This window comes from Callionymus lyra, chromosome 13, assembly GCF_982586985.1.
Source record: "Callionymus lyra chromosome 13, fCalLyr1.hap1.1, whole genome shotgun sequence".
Lineage (NCBI taxonomy): Eukaryota > Metazoa > Chordata > Actinopteri > Syngnathiformes > Callionymidae > Callionymus > Callionymus lyra.
The window spans coordinates 24,839,493-24,863,703 of NC_141830.1; the positions used below are offsets into that span (position 1 = coordinate 24,839,493).

The window sequence follows — 24,211 nt, forward strand, 5'->3', positions numbered from 1 at the left end:
TGAAATAGATCAGTTTTATGTCTGGTCCATAAAACTGTCATCTTCATTGGTGATAGTAAACAAACGGTATTTTTTAGAATCAACATAAATGTCACGTAAACACAGTTTTAAGGGAGGGGAGACGTAGAATATCCATGAGGAATGTCGCAGGGGAACGTTGTCAACACGGACATTCTTCTACAGTTGCTCCGGTCGGGGACGCGTCTGTGATGGACGCGAGTGAAGGAGGACGACAGATTTCAAGTGAAACAGTTTTTTGGATTCTTTGCCTGTGTGTCCCTCAAGAGACTATTAAAAACCCCAAAGTAGCTGCAGCATGAATGCTTCTCGCTCTTTGCTCCCCGGGGAGCTTCAACCATTATTGGATAGACATCCACGGCGCGTTTTAGCGAGACAAAGAAAAATAGTTGTTCGCCTCGGAGGAAGCGTCAACATTAGCTTGTTTGTTCTTGGGAAAAGAACAACATTTTTTTTTAATGGGGGCCGTAACAAATCAGATCCCTGTGGATTCAAAAACAAAATCCATCTTTAGCTCAATGACGTCTAAGACATTTCCCTGACAGTGAAAATGTGATGGTACCGGTCCGTTACACATTTGACACCGGGCTGCACAAAATGAAAAAAAAGAAAGTTTTATCTATTATTGCTGACTGAAAGATTTTTTTATTTAGAAAAAGAAAAGTGTTTTTTTTTTTAAATAACAACTGCATTTGACTCTTGAGTAAAGCCAAAATAAGCAAAACTCTAGTTCGAAAAACCTAAAACACAAACTCACACAATGGCAAAAAATATTTAAAAACCAGGAGACACACACATACATGACACCATCGTCAGCATACAACCAAACATAGACAGATGCAAATACACAAACGTGTTGATGCTCTTGATGAGTCAGCGTTATTGTAAGATGTTTTTTCATGTAATTAACTGCAGTTTTTTTGCAGGTCATGTCATTGTATTTTTACCTTTTTTTATCTGAAGGTCGGTCAATGATTCGGGAAATTTAACTGGTACAAAAACCGTTGGGACCTCTTGTTTAAACGATAAATATTTAAAATAGATATTCTATAATTGAGTTATAATTTTGTCTCTTTACAAAAATGTAATACCACCAGAGGCAGATTTACAAAGAGCATTGTAAAAAGGTTCCCTGGCGACCTCAACTAGCGTCTCTAAATGTGGGTGAGCAGCAATTCTACCTCGAGACACTGAGACACAGACATACAGGAAGAGAGAGAACAGTCACCAAAATAAAACAGGAAGTGACAAAATTGTAAAAGTGAAAAAATAAACAAGGAATCTCAAAAGTTGATACATTTGACGTTGTAGATACAAACTGTGAAAAATGGCTTCTAATAAAAAATGCTTGCATGACTTAAAAGGGTGATAGAGTCACCAGAGTCACTACAGATTGTGAAAAAGCAGAACTCCTAAGGGTTAAAAGACGGACAAAAACAAAGACTTTTTAAAAGGCTTTAACTTGCTTAATATTTGAGCTACAGAGCTTGGATTTAGTTTAAAGCCTAATTAAAATGTTACCTCACTAATCACCAATAATAAGGGAGAAATAAGAGCACCAACGTGTTCTGCCTTTTTAGGCATTTTTTTGGCCAAAAGGCAAAAACTGGCACAGAGCAGTTCACTGTTGACCTCATGACTCTAGTGTCCTTCATAGAAACATTTTATTACTTATATAGAATAATAAAACAAGCAGAAGGAAACCTACATCAACCCTTAATTTGAAACATTACTTGCGTTTAAAGCACACATTTCCGTCATTTGAAGCGTGTCTGTTTGTCTTCTCTAATCTAAACCCTTAAACACTTTAAAGTCGCTGATGCTCGTTACAAATTCCAATCATATTGTTGAAGGCAATTGTTTTACCAAGAACGACTCATCCTACTTTATAAAGTGTTTCTGAAAGAACATTAGCCCTCTGTTAGCATGAGCTTGATGCTGCCCGTCAGGATCCCAGGGACGAAACGTCGCCATCAATATGTTAAAGAACCTTCAGAAATGTTCTCAATTACAGATAATGTTCAGATCTAGTTAGTATGACAAACTGGTCATCTGCATTGATTTAAGGGGGGTTTAGATGAGCGCAAGGACCATCTGAGACTACTTGAGATGGACCCTGCAATTCATTTTCTCATATGGAGTGAATATCATTTCGCAGAAAACCATCTGGCGCTCACAAGCAGAACCATCATCGCCTCACTCCGCCGTTGAGATCTCTTCAGCCTTCTCCATTTCTTTCAGCGCAAGCTGCTCTTTCTTTAACTTGAAAATGTAATTCCTACATTTGATACCAGATGTGTTTCACTGATGACCAGGAACAGATGAGTGTCAATTGGACGTGCAGAACGAACCTGAAGTGACTCTTTTGATGTCCATACGAGAGCCGTGGAATATATGCACAGACATACACAAGAGCTGATTATAAGTTTGTGCAGCATTCGTCACGGCCGAGGCAGTACATCTGGTGATCTACGGCACTCATAAATATTGCAGTAGTTTTACCTGACACTTTTTTATATCTAGAAACGCACAAGAGAAAGTTCACATCCATGTTATGATTGGGTTTATTTAAAAAGTTTTATTACTGTCACAGAGTAAACTGTAAATGTAGTATTTTTGCTTTTTTTGGTTGTTAGTGGATTCTTTTCTGATTTCCTTTGACCATTTGTTTGTGAACTTAATGCTTTAAATAATCGTCCCAAATCACGAACTTCTGCACTTATACTTAGTATTTTGAGGGCGTCCCAATTAGCAGTGTGCAAAAAATGTAGTGCACAATAAGCACTGAATTGGCCAGAAGATTGAGTGCGGATCGATGAATACGTTCCACTCTCAACGTCCGCCATCTTAGTGACTTAGATGACACTTAACTGAAGCTACGTCACTGACGACGTGTCTTCAGAGCAGATACCGGCGTAAATGTCTCAAGAAAACACAAATGTTACTACAAAACGACACAAAAACAGTAATAACACAGTGAAACACAACTTAATAACTTGTTTCAATTGAAGAAAAGTGCTGTCAAGACTTGATGATAGTAGACATGTACATAGACATGTATACATAGACACTGCATCGACTGCAGACGGAAGTGTAAAAAGCGCCGCCATCTTGGTACAGTGACATCAGAGGCAGCGGAGCATTAACAACTGCAGGGAAGGAGGTACTTCTCTATATTAAAATACAATTATTCGCTGGTAGTTCTGGACCCATTTTCAAAAGGTTTGGTCCTTATTTGTTTCATCAATCAAATTCATCTTATTAAAAAAAAAAGAGATAGATTTTATACTAAAATATTCCTTCTAATCATTTCTATCCATCTGGTCTGAGGTTTGAAAAACAAATCCCGTGAAAATATCTTTACAAATGAGCGATTAGTGATCGTGTAAAAACATCATTCCTCTATAGACGTAATGCACAGTAGGAGCGAGTGGCACTGTACCAAGATGGCCGCCCTGTATACACACCGCTCTAGTGGGCAGCAGCAGTCGATGCGGCGTCTATGTATATAGATGTCTATTGTTTCGACGGCCAGTTACAATCAGTGTTAAAAAGTAGTGGAAGAAGAAGCTGTCGATTTATTTCCTGTAAGTGTGTAGCAGCAGAGTTTGATTTGAAACAGGACTACACTGTCGAAAATGTGCGCACTGGCCAAGTACGTGCACTGTATTAATGTGTACCATAAACCAGTGCACTAGGAGAAGTGCTCGGTTTGGGAAACAGCCTCAGTCAGGTACTTTTCAGGATTTACTATGGCGTGGTACGACTTATTGTTCATTTGTTTATTTACATTTGTAGGCGGGGCTACAGTCTGGGCCGGGATGTCTAAGACTGACTTCTGCCAGTCCAGGGGAGAGTGTTGCACATGTAACAAGTTCCAACTTCTGTGCAAAATGTCTTGTGAGAAATTCATTTTAAATATAGGCTGGCGGATTTGTTGCATTTTTTGACGAAATGATTGAAGAAAATTGTTTGTGATTTGCTGACGATAGTAAAGAAAAATAAAAAGGATTTTTTTTTTCATTAGTATTAAAAACTATCTTCGGCCTCATCTGTCGACTACACCACTGACTTTCCTGTCACAACTACCTTACATTTATTTTTGCAATATTCTTTCATGTTCCTTTTTAGCTTTTGAAAGTGCTGGCAACTGGATGGGACAGCAGGTGGTGGTAGCATTCCGAAACTCAACTGCACAGCATAATGCACACAGGAGGAAGAACACCTTGAGAAGATTTTCAAAAGATTCATATTCACTCAGATGATATCAGCAGTTTGATGCTGATTCATGATAGAATGTCTTAATTGTAAAGGTCACTAGATGTCACTCTCTCAGTTTGAAAATGATGGCAGGTTTCGTTGAGTGCACAGTGTACATTACAGGTAGTGTAAAGAGATCATCTTGACCTTTAAAGTATATATTTTATTGAGTATTGTTTTGATTGTTTGAGCGCTTGTTGACCCTGGTCTGGAAAAGCGCTATATAAATACAACTTACTTACTTACTTACAACTGGATAAAAGCCGGACACAAATGCTGAGTAAAAGAACCAAGCAACAGGCAAAAACTGAATGCACACACATGTTTATTCACAATGAAATGATTTTCAAATGAACAAGTAGTCATTAATGAGTTCTGTGTCTGTAGGTGTCTTGATCAAAGTTTAAAACATCAACTCAAAGCGCGGCACAAAACGAGTGGCGAACAAGCTCAGAAAGGGCAGAAAAACAAGGAAGTCTCTGGTCAGAAAAACACAGACACCGATGAACACAACAAGAGACAATCAAAGGCGTTCAATAGGTGAACTAAGAACAACAAAAAGGACAAAAAGAAAGCATTTAAAAAATCTAGAGAAGAGAAGACTTCCGTTGTGAAGTTCCGTATACCTATAATTTTGATCAGGCACCTGTTGCCCGGGGAGAGGTGGCTTTAAGTTTTTCAGAAGATGATTAAAGTGGTAAGGAGCTGTAGTCATCGAGACACAACAACAGGCGCTGTGGTCCTCAGCAAACAAAGTAGAATGAACGGTTAATGTCACAATAAAACATGAGACAATACAAAACACGTGAGAAGATGATTGAGACTCAGAGTAAACCTGGTGTAGTTAGTGTGTTATTCAGGCATCAGGTGTGTAGTTTTTATCTTATACTAATATTACTTACTTACTTACTTACTATACAAGTGCCAATCCAGTACTTTCAAAATGGTTCCCGAAACATAATCTTTGTTCAGAATCTTCATTAAACTTTTTCATATTTTGAAAAATAGAATATATAAATAATACTCTGAGATTAAATTATGTGTTGTCAGTTTAATTTTTACAACAACTTTTTTTTTCTATTGCAACATAGTATGTATTTCTGTACGCATTAAATTGGGGCTAATATGTCGTGAGACGACATTAATTTTAATTAAATCTGCTTTGATTTTGGTCTTGTTACTACAGTTTACATCAGATCCAGTGACATTAAGGTACGGAGTGCTTCGATCCCCGTCACATTTCCGCATAAACCAACTTCAAATATTCCACATTCAGAATCAGTAAATGTTTACTGTCAATTTTGTGAAATAAACAACAACACATTTTTGTGGTGTTATTAAAAAATAAATTAAATTAAATAAATACAAATAAATGGTAAAGTTTAATGATACAAAATTACGTGACTCATACGTTCATGTTGGAATATGAAAGTGTCATAATTAAATTAAAATGAATAATTCATGAAAATTAAATGATTAAATAACTAAATTGTACATCTTCATGAAACAGGATTTTTTTTTGATAGAAGCTTTTTGTATAATTTAAAACACTAGTGACAACGGCATGTTCAGTATATTTATAAAATATCTACATGTTTAAGAGGCATGTTGGTGTTGTTTGCTTTGAATTATGTACCACAGAGCACGTTTGATTTAAAGCCCATTTTGCTCATCTCAAGATTTTACAATTGGAGGCAATTAGAGGCTAAACAGTCCAAGGACGTTGTCACCATAAAAGTGACGACTGTAACTCCTGCTGGCGATGAGCAGCATCGGGATGTGCAGATGTTTAGATTCGGCGCGAGGTGAAATGCTGAGCAACAAAACAATCACAGACTAGATTGATGTCCTCAGTGTGGAGTTGATTCACGGCTGTGTTTGCTTTCAAGATGATCCTGAGATGGTGATGGATCGGAGGCGGAGGAGGCTCGGGACAAAACACTGCAAATATCGACTTGAAACAATCGTAGAAACGCTTGCCTTTGCAATAGTTGTTTATTATGGACAGAACAATACAACGATCCTAAACAATCCATTAAACAGATCAGGAACAAAAGCAACATCGGAGAGAACTCTGCACAAAGAACCATTTAGTTGGACCCGACTCACACCCTTCGTGGTCAGAAACAGTGCTCATGCTCTGAAACTGAAAACACCTTCAACAAAAACCACTTGTGAAGTTAAAACTGTGGACGAGCTCTGGTGCAAGAATAGTAGCTTTTACCGACTGGCTTGGAAAGATTGAAAACATGGATTAAAACAAACAATTATCTTGAAAATTGCACTTCTTGAAATACACAATATCAAAGTCATTTCACATTGCACTGCACAGTCCACTTGAAAGGAACATTATTTTTTTTTGACAACAAAAGCACTTTGTCTTAATTACTGTAACAAGCTAAAAGTGTTTTGCTTTTGAGTGCGTCTCAACATATTCTTTTATATCACTGAATAGAAGGTGAGATATTTACACAGGGCAGATTGCACCTCGTCGCTCACGGCACTTTATAGTGATCTATTTACACGTTTAATCATTGGCGGGTTGGTTCCCTTATCCTTTTAAATCACAGAAAAGGGCTGCTCTCAGCACTCCCCACCAAAATCAGGTGAATTACTGCCATGGCAGTTATCTGACCCCGTGACTAACAGCCTTTCTGTCTGCACCTCGGGGCCACACATATCTCTGTCATCACACTGCGGCGTCTACTGACCTTCACTGGCCCTGCCCGGGTCCAAGACGGACCAGCAACACAGTTTCAAGCAGAGAAAAAACACAATTTCAAGTTACGATTTCTGTGAAAATGTTTCCTTTTGTCTTCAACAGCCACATCTACGGATATCGTACTTTGATCTCCAATCTGTTTCTTTGCCGCAAAAACTGTTAATGGAATACGTTTTTACAACTTTTGGGATAATGGATTATAAACCATCACACTTCCGTGGAATCTTCGATGCAAACCTGTCAAGAGTCAAAAGGCAAAAACTGATCGTTCAAGATTTATTTGATTAAGTTTTATTTCTGCCTTCAAGCGGTGAGGGATCAAGACTGCAGGACGGGCCACTCTTCAAGGTACAAAGTATATCTATCCAAGCAGCCTAAGTATAACGAGACCGAGCGATCCTTTCGAAGTCACAATATCAACACAGAACAGAAGAAGCTTTTAGGAATAAAAGTCAAACCTTCCACATCCAAATGTAAACAGCGTTGTGATATTATACCAAGGATTCAAAATGACTATATATGGACCAAGATAACAAGTCTAAGAGCTACATGTAAATAAATATGTGCATAAACAAGCGTGTAGTTAATGAGGTTCACCGAGTCATTCTTCGTCACTTGTATTTCTAGCACAGAAATACAGGTCACAGGGGAAAATACGACGGCATTATCAAACTATCACACGTTTCTTTTGTCGACCATGATTGTACACCTGGCAACACGGCCTCCGAGGAACAAAGATGTTGATAAATCAACTCATTTATATACAAAACACAGTCATGAGAGTTGTGTGAACACCGCCTTTTTCGACAAATGTCTTCTGGGATTTTCTCCAGAGTGCTTTCGGTGAAATGGTTCTTAAGGAAAACTAGAAGGAAATCTTGGCTCAGTTGGTTCATGTTTAGTTGGTTGCAAAGATTCTACTGTCACCACAAACTGTACATCAGTGACGATGAGTCGGCTCAGCTGTGAGCAGGCTCAAGATAGACATTTGTTCACTGGTATTCTGTAAGGTGTAATAACATATTTCAGGTTTGTACTATATTGTTTGATACACTTTGACTTTTTGTCTCCACTACAACAACATGTCCTCACGTGATTCCCAAAAGTATTGCCGTGTAAACCATGATTTATTATTCCAGGAGCAAAGTACGGCGGTTACGCGTCGTGAACTCGGAAAACAGCTCATGAAATTGCTGCAACACACACTTCTGAGTGAGTAAATCAACCCGAGCTGGATGAGTCTCTCACACGTTTCAACAAGGGAACACTACGAGACGACAATTCAAAACCGTTTTAGGTGCAGAAAACATTGTTTTTGTTGAAAAATGTAACTGACTTGTCGCAACAGTAAATTGCATTAAATATATATTAATCTCCAGACAAATTGTCAAATTATTTTCAATAAAACAAAACACATGACTTGCGGCGCTGGAGATGATATACTGCTTCCTCGTCTTTAAAGTTCAATTAAAGTGTGTATGTGCCTGTTTATGTTCTGTGTTGGACTCTATTGTCTCATCAGTGTGTGTTTGTACAAAACTCTCTTTTTATTGAAATATTGAAAATTATCTTAAACTCCGCCCACTGAAAACACTTTGTTTTTCTGGAGATAAAACCTTCTTGACCATAACTACACCCACTCTGCTGTGATTGGTAAAGCAAGGAGGTTTGTCACTGTGTGTCATCAATGGTCTCCACCTCCAAGAAATCCACAAAAATCATAAAATACTTTCAATGTGTAAACCGGGGGTTAAAACAAGCGGCGCTTGAGATGATATTCTGCTTCCTCGTCTTTGACTTTACAACCTGTGGCTCTGGATATGAGTTCACCTCGGATGGCTCTGAGTCCATATTTGATTTCCACATTTAGCCAGAAAGATAAATGGATGTTTCGCATCAATTCCCAAATAAGTTACTCACACGCAAAGGATTAGGAAAAAAAACAATGAAACCGTTCATGTCAGCGAATCCTAAGAAACCTCTTCAGAGTTTGTCGTGAGTCAAGCTTTCACGTCTCTCCCGACCACCGACGTCTCCTCCATCGGCATCTTTCTGGTCGACGACAGGATGCTGGAGGACAGAAAGTGATCGCTGGCTGTGTGCAGCTCGTCCATCTCCGTCGTGAAGTGGTCGGGACTCTCCCCGTTGGAGGTGTCCTTCATGACGCTGTAGGTGAGGGCCACCCTGTACGAGGTGGGCTTCTCCTTGTGCTGCGGCCCGCAGTGGCACAGCTTCTTGAAGGCTGCGCGGAACTTCTGCGACATGGCGTTGTAGATGACCGGGTTGATGGCGCTGTTGAGGTAGATGCAGAGGCGGCAGAAGAGCAAGAACCAGGTGTCGAGGTAGGCTTTGTCCAGGAAGGAGTTGACCACGACTAAGGTGCGGTAGGGCATCCAGAGCAGGGCGAAGAGAACCACAACCACGGCCAGCATCTTGGTCACCTGCGAACACAAAACATCTTATTTCAGACAAACTCGGCCGAAGAGCTGGTATGTTTGCAGAGACCTTAATAAAAAGTTAAGACATTTACTAGTGTTAACATTAGCCTGTGACTTTTGACGTGTCAAGACACTCGTTTCAGTCAAGTTTGCTCATAGACTAAACCTGTAAACTGGTGGAATAATGGTTTAAAAGGAAGGTCGGTCCGTGAATATAAAGCCCACATTTAAATAAAAAAAGGTTTTTGACCCCTGGTCTACATGACTACAAATGATGGACTTTTCACATTTTCATTATGGAGTTCCTACACCTGACCTTGCTGATTCAAAAACACAAGAAATGTTCCTCCTTGTATGGCAAGTAAATTCCTGAAGAGGAAATCAGAAAAGCCAACGCCATTTATGAGGAATGTGTAAATGTATACATAAACAACAAATAAATAAATACACATGTATCAATATTTCATATATTTTTCCTTTCTTAGAGTGAAGGGGTTTGGATTTCTCTTTTTTATTTTATACTGATAAACATATCAAAAATGTTCTTCTTGATTCTACAGCATAAGTTAGAGACGGCCTCGATTTAGTTTTGTGCGTTTCCTGAGTGAGCGGCAGAAGAACTCGTTCTAGCAAGAGGGAGAAGGTTCTCGCATCTCAAACCTCTTACAATAATAGCTGGAAAAGAAAAAACTTTGGTGGGTGGTTGATAGCCCTCAGGACTGATTTTTCACAGGCCAGACCTTAATTCTTTTGGGTATTTTGGAGAAAGATTTTACTCGGGAAGACCCAGAACTAAAACTGAACTTAAGGATGCAATCAGTGTGGAGATCAGAGCTTTAACTAGTGATGTGTTGATGAAGCTTCATGAAACAGTGTAATTATCTTCAGAGTCCACTAGATGGCAGTGATGTGTTGATGAAGCTTCATGAAACAGTGTCATTATCTTCAGAGTCCACTAGATGGTAGTGATGTGTTGATGAAGCTTCATGAAACAGTGTCATTATCTTCAGAGTCTACTAGATGGTAGTGATGTGTTGTCGAAGCTTCATGAAACAGTGTCATTATCTTCAGAGTTCACTAGATTGTAGTGATGTGTTGATGAAGCTTCATGAAACAGTGTCATTATCTTCAGAGTCCACTAGATGATAGTGATGTGTTGATGAAGCTTCATGAAACAGTGTCATTATCTTCAGAGTCTACTAGATGGTAGTGATGTGTTGTCGAAGCTTCATGAAACAGTGTCATTATCTTCAGAGTTCACTAGATGGTAGTGATGTGTTGATGAAGCTTCATGAAACAGTGTCATTATATTCAGAGTTCACTAGATGGTAGTGATGTGTTGATGAAGCTTCATGAAACAGTGTCATTATCTTCAGAGTCCACTAGATGGTAGTGATGTGTTGATGAAGCTTCATGAAACAGTGTCATTATCTTCAGAGTCCACTAGATGGCGTCTCTGCACTATTTTGTTTTGAAAAAGTGTTCTAATGAAAAGTCAAGTGATAGCACCACCTACTGACCTACTGACCTCTGAACAACATGACACTGTTTCATGATGCTTCGTCAGACCATCTCTTCCCTCCAGAAATGCACAAAAGCAAATAGAGGCCATCTTAAACACAAGCTGTAGAAAAACACAACTAACTTGTTAAAGCCAAAGTTTCAATCAATTTTTCAAGAAGATCATGAAATGAGACCTGCCGAAGTCAGGCCCCGTTATTTAAGGTTCACCCTGTTTCCTTTAATCTTGAAATGTGACCTGAAGATGATGGAAGTGGTGGTGGTTTCTCAACACAACATCTAACCAACACTAGTCTGAGTCGACTTGCTTGAGTTTTGCAGACAACGCCAACTTCCTCGACCTCATTTTCATTTGTTCCTAAATTGATCTAATTATTGTATATAAATACCATTATATAAAGAACCACATGTTCCTCGTCTTTTCTACTTGATATTTCTGCCACTTTTAATCTACGATTTTCTTTTCCTCTGTTGAAATCAGCAGGAACAATCACTCCGAGCACAGTTGGAGGACCCTTGACAAAGACTTCAAATGAGATAATCAATAAATGACTCATTAAAAGCTGACAGAGGCTGTCGGTCCAGAAATGTCAGTTTAAATGTCACCTTGGATATGGGAACTAAATTTGTATTTTTTTCCCCAGGTTTTGTGTGTCTGATTGAAACAGCTGATTAACAGATCCAACTGTGACAGGACACTTGTGTTTCACACTTGGAGGTTTTATTGTTTTGTTTTCAAATGAAGATGATCGTCATTTGTGAAATACCTTTTTGCAAAGTAGGTGTTCAACACTAATGATCAGGATTAGACAAACACTATATGAACAGTAGCAAGAGAGAGATTATCTTTTATACTTCTAATCAGCTTTTTATGTCTGTTTAGGAAAACTTTTGTTTCAAAGTTTTTCTTCAAATCTAGACTACATTTGTTATGTCTTAAGCCTTTTTTTGATTAAAAATGATCTAAGGTGCTGCATAGTAAATGATTTGCTTGGTACATTTTTAATCCATATATAACTTTTTATTTAGAAAACAACCACCTTACTTTTGAGCACTACAAAGTGTTGTAGCTGATCATCTTCAATATTCATAGTATTAACGTGTATAAACATGTGCTTCTGATTAAAAATCCATACATGGGGATTGTCGATACATTTTCTTAGATTTTCACATTTATCAGGGAGGATTATTTAAATCATGGAATCATAATGGCGGGAATTTTCATGATGAGATTTTTATCTTTCTTTATTAATCAACCAGAATCCTTTCAACTTAAAGCAGGACAATGTACAATTTAGAATTTTTCTCACAATTTCTTGAATCATTGTTCTATTTTAAAGATGCTTTTTACTACACAATTCATGGTGACTTTTGTAATGAAATGAGTGTCACATGATCACAGAACTACTTTAGGAAGAACAACATTTTTAAACTATGCTGCTATTGTCACTTTAACCACAGGATCATGGATGAATACTAACTATTAAAAATTCCACCAAAACAAAACAAAATGACACTAAATTATTCACTGTTGTAAATCACTGAAGAATATCTTGGCCGACATTTGTTATAGGCTTTTAGATAGATAGATAAAACTTTATTGATCCCACAAACAATAAATTCAAGAAAAAAAAAACAAGAACAAGAACAAAAGGCAATTAAAAGAAAGTGCAAGATGACACAATGTAAGTCTAAAGATAAAGAACATATAATAAAGAAAAGGATACAAAGATTAACATAGAATAACATCCTTTCAATCCGCTGTTGCATCCAACAATAGCAGTGTTGTCAGCAACTTCTAGACGAAACTCAGCTCGAAGTTGTAACAGAAGTCTGAATTGTGGTGAAGAGAAGAGGGGCCAGTACTGTCCCCTGAGGTGCTCCTCTACTGCACACCACAGTGTCAGATGTGATGTCATTCAGCCTGACATACTGTGGTCGATCAGTGAGATAGTCCGAGATCCAGAAGACCAGACCTAGGTCCAAATGCATCTCTGTCAGTTTGTCCTGGAGCACAGTGGGCTGGATGGTGTTGAAGGCACTAGAAAAGTCCAGGAACAGGATCCTTACTGAACCGCTTCCTTTATCCAGGTAGGAGTAGGTCCGATGCAGGAGGTGAAGGATGGCATTTTCTACACCAACTGCTGGCCGGTAGGCAAACTGCAGGGGGTCTTGTGCTTGCTGGACTTGTGGCCTGAGATGTTTGAGGACCAGCCGCTCCAGTGTCTAAATCAGCTGTGAAGTCAGTGCCACCGGTCTGTAATCATTCAGCTCGCTCGGCCTTATCTTTTTCGGGACTGGAACGAATCAGGAAGTCTTCCACAGGGACTTTGGCACTTTCCCCAGCCGTAGACTGAGGTTGGAGATATGCTGGAGCGGCTCAGCTAGTTCAGCAGCGCAGGTCTTTAGCGGTCGAGCAGACACCTTGTCAGGACCAGCAGCCTTCCCTGGACCAATCCTCCGAAGTGCATCGTGTACCCGGAGGGAGGTGAAGCTGGGAAGTGGTTGTGTGGAGCTGAGGTGGGGCAGGTCCTGAAGCGGACAGCAGTGAGGGTGAGGTGACCTGCTCAGACCTATTGAAAAACTTAAGACCGTTTGCCTCCGTCACCGTGTCCACTGCAGTCAGACAGGACTTGGTCTTGTGTCCAGTGATGGTTTTAACACCATCCCAGACCTCTATGATTTGGTCCCCACTCAGCTTCTCCTCCAACCTTCTCCTGTAGGTGTCCTTTGCCTCCCTCAAGCATTGCTTCACCTCCTGCTGTGCAGACCTCATGCCGTCCCTATACCTGCTCCTGAAAGCCACCTTCTTCCTGATAAGGACATCCTTGACCTCCTTTGTTAGCCATGGTTTATTTTTAGGGTAACAGCGGACAGTCTTAGTAGGGGCAACAACGTCTAAGCAGAAATTTAAATAATCCGTTAGACAGTGTGTCTGACCCTCGATGTCCTCACCATGAGACTTCAGCAGCAAATCTCTCGATGTCAACGTTGCTTCTACAAATCCCAGCACTTGCCAGGGGTTTATCCTTTCCTTTATTTACGAAAACATGTTAAGTTCCAGGGTAGACGCCTCTAGCTTGAACCACACCTTATTTTGTGTGGAGTGTGAATCTTCTCTCTGTGTTTGTTTGGATTTACTCCAAGTACTCCAATTTCCTCCCACAGTACAGAGGTTGATTGAGAATCCTTAATTGTCAATAAGAACTATGTGTCAATGGTTGTGTTTCTTTGTGTGCCCTGCGACAGACTGGCGACCTGTTCAGGGCCTCCCCTGCCTCTCCCCTAAGTGGGATAGGCTCCACTTCCCTGAATCAGTGGTAAATAAACATTATACTCCCTTGAACATGTCTAACTGAAACAAAAAGCCAACTTTCTATAAGTTGACGAAAAAAGTAAATGCTTGAGTAATGTAGTCAAAGCAATAATTACAAAACATTTCTCAGTTTTTAATCATCAAACAAACTCACAACGTGTCGTTGTCAAGACTGAACCAACACAAAACCACCTCTGTCTTCTTTATTGGGAAAGACTTCACAACAACTCACAACAACGTCTGGAAGGCTGACCACAACCCATCGAGTGCCTCATAGCTGCCTCTGAATTTTTTTTATCCAGCGATACAGAGTTGTTAAGAGTGTTATGATGTAATCGTTAAAAGATGTGTCAAGATTTAAACACCAGAAAAATAAATAAATTGATTTCAGGAACCATGTTTGACAAATGTTGGATAGTATTGTGTCATCATAGTGTTTTGTGTAGAAGTCAAGGAAAACGAATGAATAACTATTGTGAGGTACGTGTGAACGACTTTTTTTGTTGACACCTGTTTAAGTCAACTTTATTAAAAAAATTAACCTGTAAACTAGTAGCAATTAGTAAAACACAAACTGTTTACAACTTATTTTTTTATTATTTATCTGAAGGTCATTCCGTGACTATGATGCCGACATTATACTGGTCCCTGGTGCCAAAAACGTTGAGCATCCCTGGTCATGTTCACAAAGGCTTTTATCTGAAGTTTGTGATGAAATAAAACTAGCTTGGCTTGAAAGGTGTGAGTCTCCATCTTCTCTATCAAACCTTGTAGTAATAAATCATGACCTGAGCAGTGAAGAAGTAGGCGTTGTACCTGCCACTCAGTTGTGTTTGTGTGCGCAGCAAAGAAAAAGCCCAACATGCATATTAAATCCTTTGAAGAATTGATAAGTCGGCACCAAGAGTTGCTGAATATCTCATGGATGAGTGTTTCTGCTGCGTTCACCGTATCAGCTGGAAACAGAGGAAGAAAGATACACAAGTTTTCAATTAAAAAAATTATATTTGCTGATAACATAAGTTGACTAGTTACAAAGAAGTTCATATCTCACCAGTGATAATCAGCGATATTAAAAGAATATATTTGTTTCTGTAAAGATCTCCATCACTGGTTACTTCACTTGTTTTTAAAGGAAATGTGTGTTAAACTACTAAGTAAAACTAGTGACCAGGAGAGAAATCCCAGGAACATCGGTGTAATTTCATTAGATCTGCTGATTGCAAAGCTCTCAGGTCTCTATTTTAAATTGACCTTTTCACTAATTCATTCAAGGATGGTTGGTTCGGTGGATTGACAATAATGCAATTAAGCACGGCTCGCCAGAGACACCTGCAAATGTGTCCATTTGCCTGTGATGAAACCGAAGGACACACCGAGGGAAGTAGCAGCAGCTTATTTACCAAAGGGTTTTACTGATAAGTCCGGGCATGGAGATCCCTGAGGGTACCACACCCTTCTGTCTCCTCCGAGAGCCGTCTTCCCTTGATCTGATAAGTATGTCATTGTGTTGCTCACCTCGGGTTGACACTTAAAAAGTTTTGGTTCCAGGAGTCACTGGAAGTAACACTGGACGCACAAAGTTAAAAGTAATTTTGAGTTGTTTTAAAATACCCATATTTAACTTCCTCAAATATCTTTAACCTTTATTTATCTTGTATCTTTAAATTGCAATTATCTTGTGTCTTCAGGCTGGATTACGAAAGGTTTGTATGTATTCAAAAGTACAAAATGATGTCTCAATACATGAAAGTGTTTTGTCACTTTAATATATACTTAATTACAACAATAACACTTCAAACCGAAATGATTATAAGATTATTATGAAACTGTTGTGAGTCATCGAGTGTGTGTCCAGGTAATGTTGGTTTGAATGTGATTCAAGTTTATTCATATTCCACTTGGAAAACACAGGATCAAGGTCAAAATGATCATTAAAGCAAAATAGAGTGTCAGATATATTCACTTATGTCGCTATAGTTATGGGTAATAATGCAAGACATTAACATTTAAATAGAACAAAAGCTGTTTTGTTTTATTTGCGTGACGCATTTGTGTGTATTTGTATCTTGGCAACCTCATTTCACAACTAAGCAGATTTATTCAAGAAGTACGAAGATACATAAAGGCCAACGAAGGGTTTCAAGACAGATTGAAATAACATTCTTATGATTATTGGTTTCAGGTGTAATTATTGACGGATTGATTTCACTAGTTCAAAATAAACTACATGAATGACTTCTTTATTATGTTTTCTGAAGTAGAATTAACAGAAAAACCACTTCGATTGTTAACTATGTCAAACAAACACGACACTGTTCCTTAATTTTCTTGTGTTTGTAGCAGTGGCCTGACGACCTCATCAACTGTTGTATTGTTTTGTTTAAGTGCAGATCGAAGACTTTTGCTTGTAAAGCAGGTTCGGTTACTCATGCCATGTATGAATGTATCATCATGTATGTATGTACGGTCCATTACAAAAATCCAGAAGATCCAATTGTAATTATTCATCAATAACCATTTTATGAATAAAGTCTAATCTGAAAAACTGTAAAATTCTATTTAAAGGCTTCACAGAAAACACATCACATATTCAGGAGTAAATTTAGCTCTTTAGTGACAGTCGAGTTAAAAAAAAATACTAAATCTAAAAATACTGTTTATTGTCCTCATTCTGTCGTGTGGATTATACATAACAAAAGAAGAGGGAAAAAAGTCTAATTCTGGAAGAAAGTAATAATACACGCAGAGGAAGTGAACGTCCATTGAAACCGTTTGGTTTTCGGGCTCTAGCCCTGGAGAGTTTTAAAAACGTCAACGCAGTTTTATATTTGGACTTTTATTTTCAACAACTGTTCATCATCACGATCATGAAATAAACCTAAATATTTCACTTTTTATATTTGTGATGACTCTAAACCAGGACTGAAAGGGTCAATATATGTTCAAACTATTTCACTGTGGATCGTGACCAAAGGTTGGGAGCAAGAAGTGAATGGTCGGCTCGAGTCTGCCTGTTGAATTAGTCCGTGTAGCTTTGACGCTTATTTTAAAGAAACATTTTGTGGATTCATCTGATAAAACCTTCTTCATCTTCTGATCAAGACCATATAACCAGTTCAGTTTCGACTGATGGGTCGGACTAGACTAACAGGCTAATCTTAGTTCACTAGAATGCGTGGCCTTACAATGGCCTTGAATATAACGCCATTCATGAGGTATTCAACCTCATAAAACTGTGTAAAACAATGATGCTAACATAGATTATTATTATTATAGGAGAGGTTTATATTTCAGGCCAACATTAACTATAATTATATTTAGTAAAATCAAACTTAATATTTAATGTATCAAGGAAGAGAAACTGAAACTGCTGAGGTATTATAGTGTAATACAATATATTTTACGTTGACGACTCCTCAATTCACCCCCGTACCACTAAAGTGTGGCATCGATACATTCAGGTGGTATTTTTCTTGGAGTTGCTCCTCGTATGTGGTCGTTCGCTGCTGACGTATGTCAGCGTCATCTGGGGAAAATCGCTTAAAGCCTGTTCTGGATCAATTTGTCTGTCTCTTGCAGTGTTCTTATTGACGGGACAAAACAGTTCATACTGCACCAAATTACTGGGATGTATAGACATATGTAGAAGTAGCTCAAGTAAAGCTCGAATAATAACTAGTTAAACATTGTTAAATTCAAATACGACAACAGAATGACTTGCAATATAAACCTTTAGTTACAACTTGAGCTTTTGAGCATGAAGTCAGCTGATTGGTCAGTTGTTGATGTGTTAACAGTTGTTCTAAAAGCTGTAATACAAAAGTATTAAAGTATATCGATAGATAAATAGGGCGATAATATGAAAGGCTTGACTGAGGTTTTCTTATGGTGTAAACTAGGACAATATTTTTATGAGTCAAAGGAATTTTTTCCATGAAGATTTTCTTCCATTAAACTCTAAACGGAATAAAATGATCGGTAATGGTTTGTAAAGCATGACATCAACTTAATTCAATTTTAATCTTATTACACTGTCGTTTCAAAATCACAAAAAAACAAGTTTGATTCGATCAATCCTTCATCTGTGAGCATCAGATGGAACCAAAAATCATCCATAACAACCAATTGGTCCCAAATTAAACCTTGGGTCTCTCATACGGACACACACACTGCTCTAATCTGACACACATACACACAATCCATGGCGAATCTGAAACGGTCACTAACTGGATCTCACCGGGGACTTGAAGAGTAACACCTTTTTTCATGTATCTAAAGAAAACTTTCTTAAGTTTGTCAAGAAATGCTCAACAGTTTCCTTAAACTTCTGGTAACTATTTTTTACTTTCAGTAGCGTTAAGATTGATGACGGTGGTAATACTCAAGGTCCTGTCTTAGGGACATAAGACCTCCATAGATGAAATGATACACATTACTTTATAAAGTTGCTCTGAAATCTGGGCGAACGAGAGGTTACGAGAGTTCTTTATGACTTAATAATGGCTTCAATCCTCCTCCAGCCAGATGTAATCATGCAACGAGTCCCTTGGAGTCCCCCGGGATTGATGACATGGGGTGAGAAACCATGCTTGACCAATCACAGCATGATACAGTATCTAACAACTGATGATGTATCATGATACTGTATCAAACAACTGATGATGTATCATGATACAGTATCAAAAAACTGATGCTGTATCATGATACAGTATCTAACAACTGATGATGTATCATGATACTGTATCAAACAACTGATGATGTATCATGATACAGTATCAAACAGCTGATGCTTATTAAAAATTACTTATTTTTTTAACAAATATTTTCACGATGACTTTAATTACTTAATTCATGCTTTTTTCATAAGATAAGATTTACCAGCATTTTACCAAACTACCCCAGATATGCTTTTCCTGCCTCTCGCAAATAAACTGTTTTTTAAGCGACACCAAACATCGCTTTACTTTGGAATCAGATTTTTTGTTATTGTCAGTGTTGAAAACACAACATGGTTTGTGGTGTCAGTACAGAATAAAGGAGTGAAATAAGAAAACACACAAAATAAGCAATAGAAAAAACAGCAAGAATCAAGCACCTGGAGCAAAGGTCTCAAGCATATGACTATTTCACCGTTATTTTCTGTATAGTCTTATAGGGTCATTTAAGTGAAACTGGAATAAATGGTTATGATTATTAAATCTTTTAGAACAAAAATGTACTCATCCAAAGAAAAGCAAAACCAGCGTCACAATCTAATAAAATAATTATACTATTGAGGATTTTTATTTGTATTTATTTGTGGACCTTAAATAAAATGTATTGTCATTCATTAGCATTCAAACTCACAAAAGAGAAATGACTCAAGCATAGGATTATTTTTCTTGGTAGTTTTGTTTAATTAAATAATAATAATATTAGATAGATAGATAGATAGATAGATAGATAGATAGATAGATAGATAGATAGATAGATAGATAGATAGATAGATAGATAGATAGATAGATAGATAGATAGATAGATAGATAGATAGATAGATAGATAGATAGATAGATAGATAGATAGATAGATAGATAGATAGATTAGATAGATTAGATAGATTAGATAGATAGATAGATAGATAGATAGATAGATAGATAGATAGATAGATAGATAGATAGATAGATAGATAGATAGATAGATAGATAGATAGATAGATAGATAGATAGATAGATAGATAGATAGATAGATCTAATCTTGTGCATCTTTTTAAAGAAAAACTCCTGTTCGCTGTAAAATTGTCACAATCTATTTCTAAAAAATACATTAATGCGGATTTGTTTTACTTTTAAATGTAGTTATTTATGTATGTATTTGCGGGTGTACCTGTCTCCTGGAGGCGGCGGTGGCGCTGCTGGAGGAGTTGGTGCTGATCATCATCCCGGGGGTCTTGCTCGACTCACTCTTCCTCTTCTTGTCCTTCGGGTCCGAGGGCAGCGGATTGAGGAACAGGATCCGGGCGATGAGCCCGTACAGGACCGTGGCCAGCATGAGGGGCAGCACGTAGAACACCGCGAAGTCTATGAAGTAGATGGGCAGGTAGTGGCTCCGGGACACCTTGTAGGCGCAGCTCAGCAGCGCCACGTTGTCGTAGACCAGCGTCTTGGTGTCGGACAGGAAGAGCCACATGACGCAGTAGACCGAGGTGAGGGTCCAGACCAGCAGGATGATGCGCTTCGCCCGGGACAGGGTGCACAGGAACTGGGCTCGGATGGGGTGACAGATGGCGATGTACCTCTCCACCGTGAAGGCGGTGATGGAGCAGGAGGACGCGTTGATGCCCAGGTACTGGAAGTAGGTGATCATCAGGCACCCGAGGTAGCCGTACACCCACTGGCCGTACAGGGCGTCGCTGATGTTGGGGAGCCCGGCGGCGGTCAGCACCATGAGGTCCGCCGCGGCCAGACTCACCAGATAACAGTTGGTGGGGGTCCGCATGTGCTTGGTGGTCAGCACCACCATGATCACCATGACGTTGCCCACGATGCCCACCCCGCAGATGAGGCAGACCAGGAACACGCTGACCACCTTGTACTCGACGGTGTAGTCCGTCCACACGCCCAGGGTCGCGTTGCCCGGCGCCGACGTCGCGTTCTCCGCGCTCATGCTCCTGGTGGTCAGGTTCTCCATGACGCCCTCAGAGGCTCCTCGAGAGAAGGTGGTCACCTCCTGAGAACTTCATGTCACCGGCGGGGGTTCCGGGCTGCGACTCCATGAAATCCAAATGTTAGTAAAAGAAAAAATGTTGTTTCCCACGATGTGACTGAAGAGAAATGATGCTGAAGAAAAAGTTTGACAAGAAGGACGAGGATCTGTTGTCTCTCTGCTCACTCCTTCATGAATGGAGGCTTCCTGCATATCCTCCCAGCTCCTGTGAGGGAGACTCACTCTGGACACACACACTCTGGACACACACTCTGGAGACACACACACCCTGGACACACACACCTTCTGGACACACACACCTTCTATACACGCTCTCACGCATTTGTTTAAATATCTGGATTTAAGCTAAAGTTAATTTTTGCGACTTTATATTTCTAACACTGATTTTTTTTTGTATACTTTGAATTAATTTTATATTTTTCTAATTAATTCTATGAACACTATTTTCTTCTTTTTTTTTCTTTTTTTTTTTTACATTAAATGCATTTAATTAAAAAATAATTTAATTTAATTTTACACATTACATTTGACACAGCATTTAGTTATGCATTGAACAATTATTTGTGTATTTGTGCTTAAAATTATATAATAATAATAATAATAAAATTGTATGTAATTAAAATGTTTAGAAATTCAAATCGTTTTTAATACTGTAAAAATTAATTGTTGGAAATTTCATATTTAAAAACCAGTGGAACACATTCACTTCCATAGAAACCTCTATTTAAATATATATATATATATATATATATATATATATATATATATATATATATAATTAGTTTAATGCAGTGTAATTAACAAACTTTTATTCATATGATACCTAGAAATAATATAATATTTCAATTATTATAATAAAAGTTCCTGCAAACATTACGCATGAATAAACGTTGCATTTGATTTATTAAAAATATGTTTGATTATTTTTGTCACAAAATATTAACACATTGACAGGTGATATAATATAAGGTTTTAGTTATTAATATTATATTAGTTGAGAATTAACATGTAATTATATGTTACATATCATCTTTAAAAATAGGAATAATGTAGGAATTCTTTCACAAGAAATGAACACAGTATTTTATTTATATCGAATATAAAATTATATGAACTAACATAGTATATTATAGGCGAGGTTGAAATTTTAAGGCAACATTAAATATAATTCGATTTAGTGAATTCTTAAACATTTAGTGAATTTTAAACATTCTTAAGGTCATCAGCAAAGCTGTCGGGAATACCCTCGACCGGGTCTAGATATAACAATTTAATTATTTATACACTGAACTTTATTTGTGATTATGTTACTTCATGTTATTAAATTACTTAATTTAGTTGTTTTCTTGGGTATTATAAAGCGACTTTGACAAAGATACTTTTAATCCGTGTGTTATCTCTGGGTCAAGGTGACCCTAAAGCCTGAAAACAAATGTGTTTGTGCTATCCCTTGTGTTGTCTCTGGGTCGAGGTGACCCAAAGGTCCGAAAACAAATGTGTTTGTGGTATCCCTTGTGTTTTATCTTGGTCAAGGTGACCCGAAGGCTCGAAAAAAATGTGTTTGTGGTATCCCCTGCATTGTCTCTGGGTCAAGGTGACCCGAAGTCCCGAAAAAAAATATGTTTGTGGTATCCCTTGTGTTTATTCTGGGTCAAGATGATCAACCTCCACCACTGCATATGTATTTATGGAAGCCAGGGAGGTCGTTCATCTTGACCCAGAGATAACACAAGCGATACCACAAACACATTAGTTTTCATTCCTTTGGGTCACTTTGACCCAGAATAAACACAAGGGTTAAATAAAATCTATTATTATTATTAATAATAATAATAATAATAGTTATAATTAAAAACCATCATAATAAATGTAACTGTAACTGACAAAGGTTTAAATTTAAATGAAAATATGTGTTAATAGTTGATCAAATTAAACCAGCCGAAGACATGAAAACATCATAGAAAGTATTCAGTTTCCAGAACTTGTCTTAGTTCTATCGACACAAATCATTTTCAATCCGAATAAAACATGTTTTGTATTGAAAAAAAATGACACGACCTTGAGTTAAACACAAAGAGCAGAAACAACCTTGTAGCCTGGATCATAATGATTCATTTTTAATCTGTGTTTATCCTCACATCAAAGATGGAAAAATGGTTTGAACTTTATTGTTCAATTCATCCAGACAATTAGGCAACGTTGAGTGTTTGAAACGAGAGTTTGTCATCTTCATATTCAATCCAGGTGAAGAAAATAATATAAATAAATAAGTCGATCAAGATCTTTAATTTGCAGTTTTGCAGTCACGGAAGTCTCCGCCTCCAATGGACTCGTTGTATAAACAAAGCGGGGCGTGATCACATCTGGCTGGAGGAGGAGTGAAGCCATTATTACGTCATAATGGACTCTCGTAACCTCTCGTTCGTCCAGATTTCAGAGCAACTTTATAAAGTAATAAGTGTAAAACATGGTCATGATGAGGAACTTACTGCATCTTGGAGAGGAAAACATTTACTACATGAGTCATGTTGACCTTAGAAAACCTAAGGAAAAAATACTGATCCTGCGTAGAAAATAAATCATGTTTCTCTTACCATGTCTTGTCTGGGGCTCCGGAGAAAAGTGCAATTGTCTTGTTGTGTCTTAGCTCGCTAATGCTTTTAACAACACCTTAACCTAGTGGCTCTTATGTGAACTGCTGTCGTATTTGTGAAACTCGGCTTCATTTGCAGGTTTTTCAAGAAGAGTTGTAAAAGATGTAGTTGCAGTATTTTCATTTTGTCAATATTTTTTTTGCAAATAAAAAATGAAATATTGAAAAAAAAAAATCACATTTATTTGTGAAGACCAAAAATACAAGTTACACGTTCATATCAAAACTTATGTTCAAACGATCGACTACTTGTAATGAACCCTCCATGCATTTGTGCATCCCTTGTGTTTTCTCTGGGTCAAGGTGACCCAAAGGCTTGAAAACAAATGTGTTTGTGGTATCCCTTGTGTTTTCACTGGGTCAAGGTGACCTGAAGGCTTGAAAACAAATGTGTTTCTGATATCCCTTCTGTTTTCTCGGGTCAAGGTGACCCGAAGGCTTGAAAACAAATCTGTTTGTGCTATCCCTTGTGTTGTAAATTGATCAAGGTTACCAAAGGCTTGAAAACAAATGTATTTCTGGTATCCCTTGTGTTGTCTCTGGGTCAAGGTGACCCGAAGGCTTGAAAACAAATGTGT

The 24,211-nt window shown here is 38.1% G+C and overlaps 1 protein-coding gene across 1 annotated transcript; it reads right to left on the reverse strand.

Moving 5' to 3' along the window:
- Positions 1-6,383: 6,383 nt before the first annotated feature.
- On the reverse strand, positions 6,384-21,473 carry trhra (thyrotropin-releasing hormone receptor a). Its single transcript, XM_087806164.1, has 2 exons — positions 20,141-21,473; positions 6,384-9,441 (listed from the first exon to the last, which is right to left on the reverse strand). Exons 1-2 carry the CDS (start codon positions 20,942-20,944, stop codon positions 9,001-9,003), a joined length of 1,245 nt encoding a protein of 414 aa, XP_087662290.1. The 5' UTR covers positions 20,945-21,473; the 3' UTR covers positions 6,384-9,000.
- Positions 21,474-24,211: the final 2,738 nt, after the last annotated feature.